At 38.3% G+C, this 19,572-nt stretch overlaps 1 protein-coding gene across 3 annotated transcripts in view; it reads right to left on the reverse strand.

The window, feature by feature from the left end:
* Positions 1-305: 305 nt before the first annotated feature.
* EXD1 (exonuclease 3'-5' domain containing 1) overlaps positions 306-19,572 on the reverse strand; it is a 28,924-nt gene continuing 9,657 nt past the window's right edge. For 2 of the 3 annotated variants that reach the window (XM_032418008.1, XM_032418009.1), the window contains 7 exons: positions 17,445-17,503; positions 13,801-13,887; positions 10,802-10,906; positions 10,645-10,725; positions 6,763-6,906; positions 5,911-6,102; positions 306-1,242 (listed from right to left, as the gene is read on the reverse strand). In XM_032418008.1, coding sequence (XP_032273899.1) covers positions 637-1,242; positions 5,911-6,102; positions 6,763-6,906; positions 10,645-10,725; positions 10,802-10,906; positions 13,801-13,887; positions 17,445-17,503 — 1,274 coding nt within the window. In that variant the 3' untranslated portion in view covers positions 306-636. The remainder of the gene's footprint in view (positions 1,243-5,910; positions 6,103-6,762; positions 6,907-10,644; positions 10,726-10,801; positions 10,907-13,800; positions 13,888-17,444; positions 17,504-19,572) is intronic. The other variant, XM_032418010.1, reaches the window with a different exon arrangement.

A 19,572-nucleotide genomic window follows, 5' to 3' on the forward strand; every position in this document is an offset into this window, starting at 1 on the left:
GTCAGTATTTTTTCAGCTTTTTTGATGTATAATTGACAAATTAGAGTTAGTATTTTAAAAAAAGAAAAAAAGTACTAGTAGTTATCAGGTGCCAATTTTTTTAAACTTACCCATACAAGTTTTACCAATCCCTTTCAAACCAAAAAATACAACAAAAGTTTAAAAGTAGGGGCACCTGGCTGGCTCAGTTGGTAGAGCATGCAACTCTTGAACTTGGGATTGTGAGTTCGAGCCCCACTTAGGGCATAGAGCTTACATTAAAAAAAAAAAAAAAAAAAAGTTTAAAAGTATAGATTCTTCCAGATACTAAGCCCAGGAATTTTCCCCTCCTCAAATCCTCTAAACCCAAATTATGAGAAATCATTCACTCTGACCACTCTGACCACTGGGAACATTTCTGCACAGTGACATAATCAAAACATTTACTTCTTCCATTATTTAACTTATTCATTCCCTTCTAATAAAATTCTAGGCATGTAGGAGTAAGCAAAAGGATATAATTTTTGCTGAAGCCTTCCTTTCTTTGTGATTGAGGCAAAACTAAATTTACAACATGACAAACTTAAGCACTGAGGAAGGCCTTATTGGTAGAGGAAATGAGCCACCTTCATGGTCTCAAGAATAAGTCGCGCATCTCTAAGATAAATTTGGAGAGAGATTTATCCAAGAATCCGTTTTCTCCAAGGCTGGACAGGGAGGAAGTGTGGGAAGCACAGCTTTTCTAAGAGGATGAAAGGTGTCACTTGGAGACACTCCAGTTTCCTGAGGAAGGGAAAGAGACACTGAAACTTCTTGTTTTGTGCATTTTAGGTCTTCCTTGTTTTCCACCATCAGTAACTGTTCTATCTCCTCTTTCAAAGATAAATTTGTCTGAAACTCCTGTCTGGGTATCTCTGACTCAGAGCAAATGAGTTTGTTGATAAAATCCTCACTGGTTTCTTCCTTCATGGAAGGTAGATGTTGAGGTTCTGTCAGAGTTTGTTTATTTTTAGATTCTTCTTTCAGCAAATTTACATCCGGATGAGATGTAAAACTTGGAGTTTCAACTAGCATAGAGTTTTTACAAAGTAAGGAAACCCCTACTTTCCCCGCGGTCTCTGTCACTGATTTCTTTGGATGTAGCACTGTCCTTATTAGGAGGCCCCGTGCGTTCACCCTATATTCTTTTGCAGCTCTCTCTCTGCGCTGCTTCTGGAAGTCCTTGAGTTGAAGCAGTTCTTCTGGAAGCTCCATACATGTAGGCTAAGAAAAGAACGGGAAAATAAGTCTACTATAACTAAACTTCTGAATATGGTCCTTAAAATCACTTCTGCTATACTTAACAGTATTTAGCAAAGTGAGGATCAATTCAAATGTGTTCTTATGGCTCCCTCTAGCGTATTCAACTATAGTAGTATTATTTTTGATTAAGTTAAATATTTTGAATCCACAGTTTATGTGTGTGTGTTGTGCATTGCGTGTTAAACATGTGTGTATGCATGTGTAAAGATTAACAATGAAAAGTAAGTGTCCCTTCCAACCTGTTCCCAGTTGCCTTAGCGAGTGCATCTTCTAGAAAGCAGTTTCATACTTAGCCTTCCACAGATAGTCTATGCATCTGTAATCATGTTTGTGTATATACATCCGTTACTAAATGTTTATCTTTTCATTGCATTGCATTTTTCAATTTTAGTTTTCCCCCAACCATTTATTTTTATAACTCTTTCTAAAAATTCTTTTACACAAATGGTAACATAGTATTATATATTCTTCTGCATCTTGAATTTTTAAACTAAAAAATTTGTCTTGGATTTTTCCCTGTTAGCATTCTTACAGGCTGTATGGATATGCAATAATTTATTTAACTAAATCCATATGAATGGATAGTTAGTTGTTTCCAGTATTCTGTCATTACATAAATGCTATAGTAAAGAATATATTAAGAAAATATCCTCTTTGTTACATGAGGCAAATAATTTTTCCCAGGTTGCTTGCCTTTTGACTTTCATCATAGTACTTTCACCACAGAAACATGTTAAGTCAAGTTTATTAATCCTTTATGAGTTCAGAGTATGTCTGCATTGCATAGAAAGGCATTCCCTCATACAACTCCATAGCAAAAACGCAAATGGTCATCTAGTTTAAAAATGAGCAAAGGACCTGAATAGACATTTTTCCAAAGAAGACATTAAAATGGCCAATAGGTATATGAAAAGGTGTTTGGGATCACTAATCATCAGGTAAATGCAAACCCCAAACACAATAAGTTATCACTTCACACATGTTTGGATGGCTATTGTCAAAATAATGGCAAGAATGTGGAGAAAAGGGAACCCTTATTCATGGTTGGCGGGAACAGAAATTGGTACAGCTACTATGGAAAACAGTATGGAAGTTCCTCAAAAAATTAAAAATAGAACTACCATGCAGTCCAGCAATTCCACATCTGGGTATATATACAAAGGAAATGAAATCACTATCTTTAAGAGATATCTGCACTCCCTTTACACTGTAGCATTACTCACAATAGCCAACATATGGAAACAACCTGTTTACATCAATGGATGAATGGATAAAAAAGATGTGAGATAGATAGATAGATGATAGATAGATAGATAGATAGACAGACAGATCTCACACACACACACACACATACACATATACCCACAATGGAATATTTAGCCATAAAAAAGAAAATCCTGCCAGAAAATCCTGCCATTTGTGACATGTATGCACTTAAAGGGCATTATGCTAAGTGAAATAAACCAGACAGAGAAAGACAAATACTGTATGGTATCACTTATATGTGGAATCTTTAAAAAAAAAAAAAAAAGCTGATTTCATACGAACAGTATAGAATGGAGGTTGCCAGCGGCTAGGGGGAGGGGAAAAGGGGGAGATGGAGGTCAAAGGGCACAAACTTTCAATTACAAGAAAAATAAACTGTAAAAAAATAAATAAATAAATTCTGAGGATTGAATGTATTGCATGTTTACTATAATAATTTGGTATTGTATACTTGAAAGTTGCTAAGAGCAGATCTTCAGCATTTTCACCACCCACACAGAGTTAATTATGTGAGATGATGGATACATTAATTACCTTAGTCTTGATAATCATTTCATAATGTATATGTATATTAAATCATCACAATGTACACCCTATACACAATTAATTTTGTCAATTATTCTTCAATGAATGTGGGGGGGTGGGAAGAAAAGCATTCTTTACTGTGAAATAATTTTCTTTTAATTGTTTTTTCTAATAATTTTATAATCCCATTACTTACATAAATACTTGATCTGAGGAATTTATTTTGGTAATCCAACTCTGACTCTTCTCCCGTACAATGGTTAGTCAATTACCTATAGCCATTTATTGATTATCTTTTTCTCATTAATTGGAAATTCTACCTTTATCCCAACGATATTGGCAGATATTTTCTTTTAAAGATTTTATTCATTTATTTGAGAGAGAGATAGCAGGGGAAATCACAAGCAGGGGGAGCGGCAGGCAAAGGGAGAGGGAGAAGCAGACTCCCTGCTGAGTAGGAAGCCCAATGCTTGATACCAGGACCCTGGGATCATGACCTGAGCCGAAGGCAGATGCTGAACTGACTGAGCCACCCAGGTGCCCCCATACTGGCAAATGTATATTGGATCTTTTTTTTAAGATTTTATTTATTTATTTGACAGAGAAAGACACAGAGAAAGAGAGGGAACACAAGCAGGGGGAGCAGAAGAGGGAGAAGCAGGCCTCCCGTGGAGCAGGGAGCCCAATGAAGGGCTCGATCCCAGGACCCTGGGATCATGCCCTGAGCCGAAGGCAGATGTTCTTCAACGACTGAGCCACCCAGGCGCCCCTATATATTGGATCTTTTGCTGGGTTCTCTACTATGTTCCACTGATCTGCCTACACATGTACCAGTCACAAACTGTTGGGTGTTTTTTTTTTAACTAATCTCTGCATCCAGCATGGGCCTCAAACTTACAACCCCAAGATCAAGAGATTCATGATCTACCAACTGAGCCATCCAGGTGCCCCCCAAATGATTTTTATTTAATGTACCACTTATATGACTTAATATCTGACAGGACTATTCTTATTTATATATATTTATCTTTATAAACACTATAATCACAGTTTGCCAAAATAATGCTGGTGTTAGTATTTTTCTTGGAATAGAGGTAAATTCAAAAGTAAATTTAGGAGTAATGTATAGCTAAAAATGCTTAGTGTCCCCATTCATTTAAGTCTGCTTTTATACCATTCAGTAATATTTTAATGTTTTCTTTATATCTCACATTTCTTGTAAGATTTATTTCTAGGTAATTTATCTTTTTGTTACAATTATAAACGGACGTTTTCTCCCATTATATTTTCTTGCTGTGTATATGGATGCAAGAAAACTATCAATTTTCATGTTATATTTGTACCCATTTTACTAAATTGTTCTTTTGTTTGTAGTAATCTTTTCCCATTGATTTTCTACAGTTTTCAGTTGTATCATAGGCAAGTCATAATTTTGATTCCTCCTATTCATTTTTTATAGTTTGTCTTTTTTTTTTTTCTTCAAATTTCATTGGCAGGACGCCTGGGTGGCTTAGTCGGTTAAGCATCTGCCTTCGGCTCAGGTCATGATCCCAGGGTTCTGGGATCAAGCCTCACATAGGGATCCCTGCTCAGTGGGGAGCCTACTTCTCCCTCTGCCTGCCACTCGCCCTGCTTGTGCTATCTCTCTCTGACAAATAAATAAATAAAATCTTAAAAAAAATTCCATTGGCTAATAGCTTCAAAAAATGTTAAAGTGGTGGTGGTAATCACAATTTTTGTATTTTCTTGATACTAATGGGAATGCTTTTAGGGCTTCCAATTAAACTTTATGTAGACTTCTTGCTTGCGATATGTTTTATCATGTATTCCAACTTTAATCAGTAATGTATATAGGATATTATCACATTTTTTTCAGCATTAAACAGTGAGAGCAAAATATAAAAAGTTATAAAACTCCTTGGTTTTACAATGATAAATAAAACACATTTAAATTCTCCAATTGAACAAGGTATGCAAGGATTTTTATGTTGCTCTTTTTTTGCTAAACAGTGAGAGCAACGTACAGAAAGGTTACATTTTTTTCAGCATATATGAGATAATAAGTCTTTCTTTGTTCTAGGAAAATGGAGAGTTTCCTAACACTGTACCATGCTTGCAAGTAGAAATCAGCAACACATTAAAAGAAAAGTATAATACATCTAAGTAGGGATCATATCAAAAATGCTATTATTTTATTTAGGATTTTGCTTCAGTATTCCTAAGTAAGAAGGGCTAATAGCAGCAATAGCAGCAGACTGCAACCTTTTTTTTTTTTTAAACAATTTTACCTTTAAGCAATCTCTACACCCATCACGGGGCTCAAACTCATGACCCTAAGACCAAGAGTCACATGCTCCACTGACTGAGCCAGCCAGGTGTCCCCAGATGGCAACCTTTTATATAAGGGGCCAAACAGTAACTATTTTAGCTACAAATGATCTCTGTTGCATACTTTTTGTTAAAAAAAAAAAATCCTTTAAAACCATAAAAAGCATTCTTACCTTGTGAGCTGTACAAAAGCAGGCTGCGGGCCAGATGTGGCCTTAAGGCAATAGTTTGCCAACTCCAGGTCTATAGTTCTGTTACATTGTGCTGGCTTCTTATAAATTAGTAATGAAATCTTAAATTTATCCATTCTTTGACAGAATATAACTTAATATTGTGAAAAACTACTCAAGGAGATGAATGAAGCCCAAGCTATAGCCCCTTCAAATATTTATTACCAAGTCAGCCTCGTGATTTGCTGTAGCTGTGAAGAGGGGGTATCACTGTGCCCTCCATGAGCAATGGGGCAGGAATGGAAGTCCTAAAAACACAGTCACAGAGAACCGCACCTACCTCTGTGCCTCCCAGGCGATCTGCAGACCCTTCCCGGTAGGTGTTTAGGTACCCGTCCACAAGTGTGGTTAGGTCAGACATCATCTCATCCAGGAGTACCAAACGAAGGGGTAGTAGGTAGGTAGATTCCAGGGCCAAAATTTTCAGTAAGGAAGGTGAAAGAGGTCGTGTGAACCACACTTCTGGATTTTCCTAGAGATACCAAAACAATTTTCTCTGAATAATAAGCAAAACTTTAAAGATAACTGTTTATCTAAGAGTTGCTTAACTTAAAACACTATTACCATCATTTTCTTCAATGACAGTATATTCTGAAAACACACACACACACCCCTTATGTATGTATACTTTAAGTGTGCTTATGTGAGAGGAAAAAGACAAGGTGACAGGGAGGGAGGGAGAGAGAGAGAGAGAGAGAAAGCTCAATCCATCGATCAATCGATCAGGGCTTCTCATTCAAAACTGAAGAGAGTAGACTTGATTATAGGACCAAAACTGTAGCCAATATTGTCATGACCTAAGTGTGTAGGTGAGGCTATTAGGAGCTAAGGAAAATTTATCTTACTTTGAGAGAAATAATTGGGATGGTTTTTGTTCCATCACCTTAAACAACGATCCCAACAAAAACCTCCCCTGGAGGATTGTAAATTTACTCCAGAGTACTTTCTGATAACCACTAAATCTGAATCCTGGCTTTTATCCACTTGAAATCACAAACAATCTTCCCATTTGAACCAGCTAAAATTTTGGCAATGCTCATATGCTTACATACCAGCATATGTCTATATAATATGCTGATGATCCTGCTCACAAAACCCTTGGAAAAATTAATGGGACATCTTCAGTACTCACCTGAATCAATTTTTGTCTTTCTTCCAGAAAGGAGAGACACTTAGGGGCTACCTTAAGGTGTCTGATTAAACTCTCCTGTAAAGAACTGATGCAGTTTGGAAGAAATCCACCTGTTTCCATGGAAAATTGAAGGACATCTGCTACCTGTGGCATAAAAAACAAAACAAAACAAAATAAAAACCTGTCTGTAGAATACATAGCTATCTCATGGCAGAAATAGCAGAAATATATTTAGAAAAATGTCTTTAAATACCATTCTCCCCAAGGACCCACATGATAGAAAATGCCATCAGAAAAACTGTTCAGTCAACTAATTCTGAAAAATTAGGGGAGAAAAAAAAAAGGATCACCCAACTTTAATGTATCTTTGTCTATTTTCTTTTCCACTCCTTTTGTTTGCCTGCCTTATGGTTATCTATTACTCTTTGGTGCCTTTAGGCAATGGGAAAAAGGAAGATAAATTTCAAGAATTATTTGTATCACTTATCAGCAACTCTGGCAAAGTTTTGGTAAGGAAAGCTAATACAATTAAGAATTGGAGGGGCACCAGGCTGGCTTAGTTGGTAGAGCATGCAACTCTTGATCTCAGTGTTGTGAGTTTGAGCTCCATGTTGGGTGAAGAAATGACTTAAAAATAATAAAATCTTGGGATGCCTGGGTGGCTCAGTCAGTTAAGCATCTGCCTGTTCGGCTCAGGTTATGATCTCAGGGTCCTGGGATGGAGCTCCACATCGGGCTCCCTGCTCAGAAGTGAGTCTGCTTCTTCCTTTCCCTCTGCCCCTCCCCCATGCTTGCGTGTATGCTCTCTCTCTCTCTCAAATAAATAAATAAAATCTTTAAAAAAATTAAGAATTGGACTAATTATTTATCTGTGTATGGTAGGCTAAATAATGCCCCCAGAGACATCCACATCCTAACCTCTCGAACATGTCAACGTTGTTTTATATGGCAAAACGGACTTTGCAGGAGTGATTAAGTTAAGGCTCTTGAGATAGGAAGATTATCTTGAATTATCTGGGTGGGTCCTAAATGTAATAACAGGGAGGTTCAGGGAGATTTGGCTACAGTCACTGGAGGTGATGGGGCGATGGAAGCAGAGACTGCAGTGGTGCATTTTTTTTTTTTTTAACAAACAAAAGAACAAACTCTTTATTTGAAAACAAACAATTCAGAATCAACTGACCACCTTTTCTAAGACTTAGAGGTTTTTTAAGGGGATTCTTTCCCAGAAAAAAAGAAAATTATGTCATTCCCCAAATACAAATACAATTTTTATCTTACTTTCTTTCTTGCATACACATTCACACTTCTTTATGCCAATATCATAGTACTATTAAAAGACAAATGTGGGGGCGCCTGGGTGGCTCAGTCGTTAAGCATCTGCCTTTGGCTCAGGTCATGGTCCCAGGGTCCTGGGATCGAGCCCCACATCGGGCTCTCTGCTCAGCGGGAAGCCTGCTTCTCCCTCTCCCACTCCCCCTGCTTGTGTTCCCTCTCTCTCTGTGTCTCTCTCTGTCAAATAAATAAAATCTTTAATAAATAAATAAATAAATAAAAGACAAATGTGCTTTCACAACACTTCAGCTTCAGGGCAATCAGTGGGCAGTCTCTCTTACTGGGACCAATAAAAAGGTTTCAATAAAAAAAGTCAGTACTCTAGGGGCGCCTGGGTGGTTCAGATGGTTAAGCATCTGCCTTCAGCTCAGGTCATGATCCTGGGGTCCTGGGATCGAGCCCCACATCGGGCTCCTGGCTCAGCAGGGAGCCTGCTTCTCCTTCTCCCTCTCCCCCTCTCCCCAGTTCATGCTCCTCTCTATATATATCTCTGTCAAATGAATAAATTTAAAAAAAATCTTAAAAAAAAAAAAAGTCGATACTCTAGAAAACATTCATGCCAACTCTCCTCATTTCCATGCAAAACTCGAAGTTCTCCAGACTTCTTGATTCCTTTAGCCCTCAATAACCGCTCCTTCTTAACCTTCTACCCCACGCCACTGCCACTGAGCAAACACCAACAGGGTCCTAAGCACTTCAGGAAAAATTAGTTTTGCCAAAACTAAACTAAAATAAAAAAGAATTCTATATACTAATATAACTATCTATCTCCCTCTAGTTCCTGGCCAGGGCCAAATGTCACTGGGTTTATGTGTGTTTTCTTGGTCCAGCCCACCAACTGACGACCAGTTTGTGATTGCAAGCAGTGGTACATTTTCAAGTTGGCAGGAGCCACAAGCCAAAGAATGTAGGTAACAGCTGAAAAGGCAGAGAGACAGACTTCCCTCAGAGTCTCCAAAAGAAACAGCCCTGCTGACACCTTGATGTTAGCTCAGTGAAAATGATTTTAGAGCTCTGACCTCCAGAACTGTAAGAGAGTAAATTTATGTTGTTTTAACCTACTAAATTTGTGGTGATTTGTTACAATAGCAATAAGAAACGAATACACTGTGTTAAAGGGAAAAAATTGGAAAAATTCTGAATTCTTGCTTCTTGTAATATGGAAATCTGAAAAGTGAATATGGAAAGATGTGCCAACGTGTTCATATGGGGTCTAATCAAGAAACCTAACGGTCTCAGGGGAACAATGAACAATTCTCTTACATTTTGGAGTAAGCTAGAAATAATATCTATATAGTGAAAAATCCTGAAAGAAGGCCCAAGGAACATGTCAACAAGAGAAGTGGCATAAAGTTCATTATGGGAAGATACATAAAGAGCAAACTTGAACCATATTTAATAACATAAAGTTGAACTTTTAGGAATTTCTGCTCAAAAATATTGGCGAGGGGTATAGAGATCACTTAATAATAATAATAAAAAATAACTGGCTAACTCATTATTTTAACCCCTCTCCAAAGGCTCTAGACTTGTGTATTCAACATGTCCCCTTTGACTGGCATAAACCTAGAAGACTAGAAGAACATAAAGAAGACATAATGAAAGCTAGTGGTTTTACTATTCTCATAGCCAAACCAGAAACACATCAGCTCTAAGAGCTAGTTAGTATAGACTAAGGACTTCTCATTTCTCTGGGATTCTCTAGGGCAGAGAAGAATCATAGATAATCAGACTATTTTGGCCCAGAATAGGCTTTGGGGCATATCTAAGACAACCTGCATCTCTGAGGTAGATGCTAACTAGCTCTTAGTCTTAACTGATAAATATGAGCTAAAGGCACAGATTGTGACTGTTCACCTCACACTAACACTAAACACACAGATTGTGACTGTTCACCTCACACTATCTCATGTCAGACTTCTGAATGACCCAAGTTGTTCAAGTTTCTGAATGCTATAGAGTATGGATCTTGCTGCTTCTTTTTTTTTTAATTTTAAGATTTTTTTTTTTTTTTTAAGTAATCTCTATACCCAGTGTGGGGCTTGAACTCACAACCCCAGGATCAAGAGTTGCATGCTCTACTGACTAAGCCAGCCAGGTGCCCCAGAGCTTTCTTCTTATTTGACAAATTCCGGAGCAAAATGAGGGGAAAAATCCCCAATACTTTCTTTTTTTTAAAAGATTTATTTATTTATTTATTTGAGAGAGAAAGAGCATGCAAGCAGGGGGAGCAGCAGAGGGAGAGAGATAGGCAGACTCCTCGCTAACACAGGGCTCCATCCCAGGACCCCGAGGTCATGACCAGAGCCTAAATCAAGAGTCAGATGCTCAACCGACTGAGCCACCCAGGCACCCCCTAAATACTTTTAAGTAACTTTTCTGTAGTGCTTTTAGAGTTCATCAAATGTTCTCACCTATTGTATAGACAACTTACATGAAGAAGAAGGCAGGAATGAGGCACACACACACAAAAAGACTCAATCACTCACCAAATGAGGCCTATTTTCTATAAGAGCCACATATGCTGGACTGAATCCCTGCTTGTACCTGTGTGTCAAAGACATTATTCAGCAAAATTCCATACTGATGAGAGAGGCAATCAGAAAGCCAACGACAATCATGGATAACCTAAGGAATCAGAAGACAGAGTAATTAGATCCTGATTGCTAATCTTACTAGTGGGGGAATCAGCCTACACACTCACCTTCAAAATTCTCTTGTCTTCTAATACCATCTGAAGTCCATTGTTGAAAGCACGACTTCCCAGAAGGAAAATGTCAAATAAGTAAACTCGGCTATTTGTGGCCACCTACAATAGACCATTTAGACACACATATTATAGGATATAAAAGAACTAAGGAAGGGGATCTGAGGATCAAGAAAGATATGTGATAAAATATTTCACACCCTCACTTTTAAAGAAAACAACAGGCATTCAGTGATTCGTAGGGAAAACAAGTTTAAATTGATCTTAAGAAAAGAAATTATCATTTGTGATCTTTTCTTTCTTCTTTTCTTTCTTTCTTTTTCTTTCTTTCTTTCTTTCTTTCTTTCTTTCTTTCTTTCTTTCTTTCTTTCTTTCTTTCTCTTTCCTTTCTTCCTTCCTTCCTTCCTTCCTTCCTTCCTTCCTTCCTTCCTTCCTTCCTTCCTTCCTTTCTTTCTTTCTTTCTTTCTTTCTTTCTTATGAGAGAGCATGAGCAGGGGGAGTGGGAGAGGGAGAGAGAGAATCTCAAGCAGACTCCATGCCAAGTGCAGAGCCTGACACGGGGCTCATTCCCACGACCCCAAGATCATGACCTGAGCTGAAATCAAGAGTCAAACGCTTAATCAACTGAGCCACCCAGGTGCCCCTCATTGTGATTTTTCAATCACAGAAAGAGACAAGCTGGTGGATATAGCCTTTTGCTTTTTACAGTCCTAAATTTAATGTTTTACATCTCACCCATGACATTTTAATATTCAAAGGATTATAGGTTTAAGAGGAATGAACAGCATTTCATTGTTGATAACACAACATGCTATTTCTCTGAGTCTCATAATATGCAGGGTTGTGTTGGGTGTTACATAAAATTATTCATAAGAGAAGATCCCTGCTCTCTAGCAGTTTTTTTTTTTTTAGAAGATTTTATTAATTTATTTGAAAGAGAGAAAGAGAGCATGAGCAGGGGGAGAGGAAGAAACAGACTCCCCTGCTGAGCAGGGAGCCCGACTCAGGGCTCCATCCCAGGACCCTGGGATCATGACCTGAGCCGAAGGCAGATGCTTAACCAACTGAACCACCCAGGCGCCCCTCTCTAGCAGTTTTCAGTAGACAACAAATAAACTGACACAAATGGTAGGATGTGAGACACTGTTTTTTTAGATCAATTTTATACAATCATAAGAATTTTAGATTGTTTCTGATCATAAAATTCACAAAGGCAGTACTATAGCTGGATCATCTACTCAGTCAGGGAATGAAGGCAAAGAGACCCTAATAGGTCTACAGAGCCAGCGACAGGGCAGTCTGATGTCATCTTTGTCATTTTAGGAGCTAAGTATTGATACAGCTACAATTGCCAGGCCTACCTGACACCCATTCTTGGAACTTTCATATTGTTTGCTAGAATAGGATACCTAAAATAGTCACTCCTTGCTCTTTTTCTCTACCTCCTTAATTATAAAAACTGAATTTTTTCAGATTTTCAAAAAGTTTGAAAAATAATTCTCTGCTAGATTGCAAACTCTGTGAGAGGACAGATTATGCTGGATTCACCACTGTACATGCATCAACTAGAACAGAACCAAGCCCATGGATGGCTTAGACATTTCTGCAGTGAGCCAAGGCATGCCATACAATACTCCCTTCCATTTTTCATATGCAAACAATGTATATGGCTCTGATAATATGCATTCCAATCTATATCCTGCTTTCTTCCACTCAGAACTTGGCAAATATTTTTCTACATTGCACTCGTCATCAATTTTTGGCAGCTGCATAAGATCTATCAAATCTACAGTAACGTTTCCTATTGTTAACTACTTAAGTGGTTTCTGATTTTTCGCCAGAAAATGATGCCAAGATCACTAGGTTCTCACATACTTTTTTTTGTATTTTGAATTATTTAGGGTAGATACCTCGATGTAGCCCTGAGAAGTGGGCAGACTGCCAATCATAATAAAATATAGTCTCTCAGTAGGTGGAGGTAGGTCCCGACTCAAAGAACAGAAGACATTGGTTGGGGATTCAGTCTGCTTTCTTGGCTCCCCCACCCCCCTTAAAAACTGATGCTGCTGAGTTTGATCCAAAGGTGGCTGCCCAACCTATAGCTATTTGAGGCTCACTACGAACTTCTTTTGACACAATGGGGACCCTCACCTGACAACTCCCAGGCCCAGGAAAATGAAAATGATGTGGCAGAATCCTGCTGTGGAATGCTACCAACCAGAAAGAAAGATAAAAATTCTTCATATATAAAAAAAAATCTTCATATATATTTTTTTAAGGTTTTATTTTGGGGGCATCTGGTCATTGGTAGAGTGTGCAACTCTTTTTTTTTTTTTTTAAAGATTGTATTTATTTGACAGAGAGAGACACAGCGAGAGAGGGAACACAAGCAGGAGGAGCGGGAGAGGGAGAAGCAGGCTTCCTGCGGAGCAGGGAGCCCGATGTGGGGCTCGATCCCAAGACCCCGGGATCCCAGGACCCTGGGATCATGACCTGAGCCGAAGGCAGACGCTTAACGACTGAGCCACCCAGGCACCCCTACAGCATGCAACTCTTGATCTCAGGGCTGTGAGTTCAAGCCCCACGTTGGGTGTAGAGTTTACTTAAAAAAAAAAATTAAAGATTTTATTTTTAAGTAATCTCTATACCCAACATGGAAGTTGAACCCACAACCCCGAGATCAAGAGTAGCAAACTCCACTGACTAAGCTAGCCAGCCGCCCCTAAAATTCTTCACATATCTAAGGTGAGAGAAAAGAGCTGGGAAAGACCTCAAGCAGAGCCTGTGAGACAGCAATGATGATTATAAAAGTGAACCTATGAAGAGACAGAAGCTCTTTCCTCTTGAAAAGAATAAACTCAGTACTAGAAGAGTGAAAGACATTCCAAACAAGTTATAGGATAGTGACACTGAGGTGACATAAAGAAGACAATTAAAATCAATTTGTCAGTGAATCCACAATTATTTCAAAATAAAAAGTTGAAAATATCTTTTACCTGAAGCCAACATAGTTTCCCATGACGACACACATTAGCACCTTCGGCTGCCACACTCAGGACACTCTGCTTCTTGATGTGGAGCATCTGGTGAGAAAAAGGAAGGAAATCTCCAGAGAATAAATGTTGCGATTATGACATCAAGAATGGCACAAGTAAAATGGCTAGCAATTAACAAAGTGGTTAATAGGGGCACCTAAGTGGCTCAGTTGGTTAAGCATCTGCCTTCAGCTCAGGTCATGATCCCAGGGTCCTGGGATTGAGCCCCACGTCGGGTTCCCTGCTCTGCGGAGAACCTGCTTCTCCCTCTCCCTCTGTCTGCCGCTCTGCCTACTTGTGCTCTCTATCTCTCTGTCAAATAAATAAATAAAATCTTAAAAAAAAAAAAAAGCCCAAGTGGATAATATGTTTTAAACGTACAAAACTGGACTAATCCAAAACACAAGTCAGCTTCTCTTTTTCACACACACACAGACACACACAGAGCACACTGAATATTTCTAATTTCTTTTTTGTTTTTGCAAAATTATAACACAACTGGAAAATAAATCATTCATATCCTAAATGCTAATACAAGTTGAAAACTCAGGTACCTTGTGTTACCACTGATGCTACAGCAAAAAATTTCTATCTTTATGACCAGATTTCTATCTTTATGATCAGATTCCTCATGCAAAGAACAGTGCCCTAACACAGGGCAGTTTACTGTACCTGAAGGGAACTCATGTAGTGGCTGATTCCCACAGTTTATACTATTTAGAATGAGAGATACAAGAACTCAACAAGTCCCTTAAAGTCGTAGGTTCATTAGGTTACTCAAAACTGATATAGTGGTATTACAGGAACACATCCTGATCTTTGATTATAATCTTATCCTATTTCAAAACATTATATCATTCTAAAATCCTTAACCCATAATCTATGAAAATACCTACACGATACAAGATTCTCCCCATTTTACAGGTAGGTAAATTACTCGAGATTGCACGGTAACTTTCACTAGCACGATATCTTCCTTTAGTGAGCACAGAGTGTTTCTACATTGAGTATTTTCCATCAATGATGAAAAAGGGGGACTGAATTTCAGTTCTACCCTCAACCAACAGCAAGAAGGCTGTGGAACTGGGAACAAAAGCTGCACTTCTCTATTGACAAGAATTTCCAACTACCTCTTCAAATTTCCGGTTTCTTATCTCATTTTTCGTTGTTGTCGGACCCTTTGAAGAATCTGTTGATATATAAAGAATTCTTACAACACAATTAAAAAATGGGCAAAAGGGGCACCTCGGTGGCTCAGCTGGTCAAGTGTTTGACTCTTGATCTCAGCTCAGGTCTTGAACTCAGGGTCATGAGTTTAAGCCTCATGTTGGGCTCCACGCTGGGTGTGGAGGCTCCTTAAAAAAAAAAAAAAGGCAAAGGAGGAGCACCTGGCCAGCTCAGTTGGTAAAGCATGTGACTCTTAATCTCAGGGTTGTGAGTTTAAGGGCCACATTGGGAGTAGAGCCTACTTAAAAATGGGCAAAGGAATAGACATTTCTCCAAAGAAGATATATAAACATCCAACAAGCACATGAAAAATGCTCTACATTATTAGCCATCAGGGAAATGTAAATCAAAACCACTGAGATACCACTTCACACCACTAATGTAGCTATAATCAAAATGACAGATAACAAGTGTTAGTGAGAATGTGGAGAAGTTGGAATCCTGCTGGTGGGGATGTAAAACAGTGTAGCAGCTTTGGAAAACAATGGCCAATCCTCAAAATGTTAAACACAGAGTTATTATATGACCCAGCAATTCCACTCCTAAGTATCTATCCCAGAGAAATGAAAACATATGTGCTAACAAAAGCTTGTACATGAATGTTCATAGCAGCGTTATTCATAATAGCCAGAAAGTAGAAGAACCCAAATGGTGAAAGGATAAAATATGGTATATCCATATAAAAGAATGTTATTTGGCAACAGAAATAAGTGAAATTTACTGATACATGTTTTAACTCAGATCAACCATGAAAACATGCTAAGCAAAAGAAGCCAGTCACAAATGACCACATATTGTATGATCCCATTTATATGAAATGTCCTAGGGGCCCCTGGGTGGCTCAGTCAGTTAAGTGTCTGACTCTTGGTTTCGGCTCAGGTCATGATCACAGGGTTGTGAGATGGAGCCCCTCCTCAGGCTTTGCACAGGGCATGGAGCCTGCTTAAGATTCTCTCTCTCCCTTGCCTTCTGCCCCTCCCCTGCTCACATGTGCATGCTCTCTCTCTAAATAAAAATAAAAATAATATGTGAAATGTCCTAAGCAGGCAAATCCATAGAGGCAAAAAATAGATTATTGGTTGCCAAGGGCTGGGGGACGGTGGGGGGAGGCATGGAGGTGATAGTTATGAAGTCTAGGGTTTCTTTTATTGGTATCAAAAATGTTCTAGGGGCACCTGGCTGGCTCCGGCAGTAGAGCGTGTGACTCTTAATCTCAGGGTTGTGTGTTCAAGTTCCACGTTGGGTGTAGAGATTACTCTAAAAACAAAACAAAAATCTTAAAAAAAAAAAAAAAGAAAATGTTCTAAAATTCATTGTGATGGATGTACATCTCTGTGAATATGCTAAAATCCAGTGAACTATACATTTTAAATCGGTGAATTTAATAGTATGTGAACTGTATCTTACTTAAGTGGTTAGAGAAAAAAGAATCTGTGGAAAGCTAACTCTCCCTTAAAGAAATGCATAAGCTTGCGTCTAGAAGCTTAATGACTCCCCTGTGAATTGTATGCTAGGCTGAATAGTTACTGAATAGTTACTGTCATGTCTGAAATTCATAAATGATTATAGAGAAATTGCCTAGAATGGACTTTTAAAAATATAGTAAAAATATTTCAGACTCTCCTCTAAAACTGCCAATGGCTTTCCTTCTTACTCAAGTCAAACTCAAACTCCTTACCATGTCTAAAAAACCCTACCTGATCTGCCTCCTGACCACTTCCATTTCCTATCACTCTTCTGCACCGTGGTCCTGCCTCCCTGCTGTTCCTCCACACAAGTTAAGTGTGCTTCAGCTCAGGGCCTTTGCACTCGCTAATCATGCTTTTTAAAAGTTCTTTAGCTGAATATCTACATGACTAGCTCTGTTACTTCTTTCAAACGTCTGTTCCAATGTCACCTCTTCAGAGATTTTCTCTGTCCACCCTACATAAAATAGGAACTCCTTGTTCCTCTACTCTTCAAACCACACTTTATTTTTCTTCATAACACTTATCACCAGTTGATAGACATTGTTTGTTTATTTTCTTGCAATAAAATGTAAACTCCTTGGGGTGCCTGGCTGACTCAGTTGGAAGACCACGCAACTCTTGATCTTGGGGTTGTGGGTTCATGCCCCACACTGGGTGTAGTGATTACTTAAATACATAAATAAATCTTGAAAAAAAAATATAAACTCCTTGGTGGTTAGAACTTTGTCTTTATTATTATTTTACCCCAGACTTCAGAACAATACCTGACATTTAGCAGGCACTCAGATATTTTATTGGGAATTTATTAGGGAAAGCACTAATGATCTTATAGTAAGAGAGAAATTTATGAGATACAAACATGATACCCATATGCAGACAATACTCGGAATGATCAAGGGCAATACTTACTGCAGCACCAAACTTCTGCTGGAATTGATCAATGACTGTATATGTCACCTCCTCTTCCTCTGCAGGAGAACGATGGTAATAGACACATTTGTCTTCCTTGGCAATAGAATAACCCTCCCACTCATTTTAGCCATCCTCATAAACTCCTCCTCTATTGCAGCTCAAAGGTCTAGTATTATTTCATTATCACCTGTGTCAGCCCAACACACAGTGAACACTCTAGCATCCTGTTTCTCAAATGAGAATAAATAAAAGCCCCACCAATGATAATCTTATGAATTAGACTATTTAATCATTTCCTGTGAAAATCCAGTAATGTTTCCTTCCTCATAGATTTATGTCTTAAATATTTCAAGACATGTACTTTTAAAAGGATGTTCATAATAAAAACAAATGGTTTAAAATAAATCAGTCCTGGAGATGGGCCATAGTTCACACTTTTGGAATTCTCTGGGTCCTTAATTATGGTTTTAAATCATGTAATTTAAAAGATTAGAGGTATAGCATACCATATAGTTTCTCTTCATCTCCAACTTCTAAAACTTAGGAGTGGCAGAGGACACAGTCCACGTACCTCTTTTTCTCTATCCATACTCACTATCCTAGTGATCTCATCTAGTCTCAAGACTGTAAATATCATCTATTGGCGAATTCTTACATTTGTATCTCCATCTCAGACCTTTCTCCTCCTCTCTAGGCCGACATTCAAACTTCGGTGGACCTAAACTCTTAATCATCTTCCCAAAACCTGTTCTGCCCAGAATTGTTGCCAGGTCAGTTGAATAGCACTCCATACTTCAGGCTACTCAGACCCAAACCCCCAAGGTCACTCTTGATTCTCCTCTTTCACATCCACATCTAATACACGAGTACACTGTGTTGGCTACACCTCAACATACATCCAGAAGTCCACTACTTTTTACCGACCATACTGCTACCACTACGGTCCAAGCTACCATATCAATTTGCCTTAAAATTATTTCAATAGCCTAATAGGTATTCATGCTTTTACCTTCCTCCTCTCTCAGTATCCATACAGTATCTAGAGTAACTTTGTTAAAACAGAAGTCAGATCATGTTACTCTTCTGCTCAAAACCATGCAATAGGAAGTAGAAGTATTTTTTAAAATACCATTGATAATAGTATAAAATATGAAATACTTAGGGATAAACACAGCAAAAGATGTATAAGACTTATACACCGAGAAGTACAAAACACTGTTGGGAAATTAAAGATCTAGAGGGATATACTGGGTTAATAGATTGGAATACTCAATATTGTTAAGATGCCAATATTCCCCAAACTGATGTATCGAGTCATTGCAATCCCAGTAAAAATTCCAGTGGATTTTTTTTTTTGGTAGAAATTGGCAACCTGATTCTAAAATTCATAGGGAAATGAATAGGGAAAAAATACCAAATAGCCAAAACAACTCTGAAAAAGAACAAAGTTGGAGAACTAACACTACCAGATTTTAAGATCTATCATCAATCAACAGTAAACAAAAACAGTCTAAAAAAACAAAAGAAATAGTAAACAGACAGTCTAGTATTAGACATCTACAATGACCTCCATGGTATGCCTACCCCACTTCATCTCCAACTACCTCTTCTTGCTCCAACTGCACTGATCACACTGATCTGGCTGTTCCTTCAAGATCCTGGCATGTTCCTATCTCAGGGCCTTTATATTCATTCTTCTTTCTGCCTAAAAAACATTTCCCCCAGATATCCACACAGCTCGATCCCTCATCTCCTTCAGGCTTTTGGTCAAATGTCACCATTTTTGTGAGGCCTGTCCGGAACACCCTAAAATTGTAAAACCACCCTCTTCGCAGACTTCTCTTCCTTCTATTTTTTTCTCCTTAGCATTTGGCACTAGCATATTATATATTATTCTCCTTTATCTTATTTAGTGTCTGTTTTCTGCACCAGAACTCAATGAGGGCAGAGATACCATATTTTGGTATCTCCAATGTCTGGCATATAGTGTGCCCTCAATTATTAAATAAATAAATGAATCACAATATTTTAACTTCATTCAGAGCCTAGAAGCAATGGCCTGAGTATTCCATATAGAACCTTAACTCAGAGTTATGCCAACTCTAAAGAGTTGTGAACCACAATG

Source organism: Phoca vitulina, unplaced genomic scaffold (genome assembly GCF_004348235.1).
Source record: "Phoca vitulina isolate PV1807 unplaced genomic scaffold, GSC_HSeal_1.0 scaffold20, whole genome shotgun sequence".
In the NCBI taxonomy this organism is placed as follows: Eukaryota; Metazoa; Chordata; class Mammalia; order Carnivora; family Phocidae; genus Phoca; species Phoca vitulina.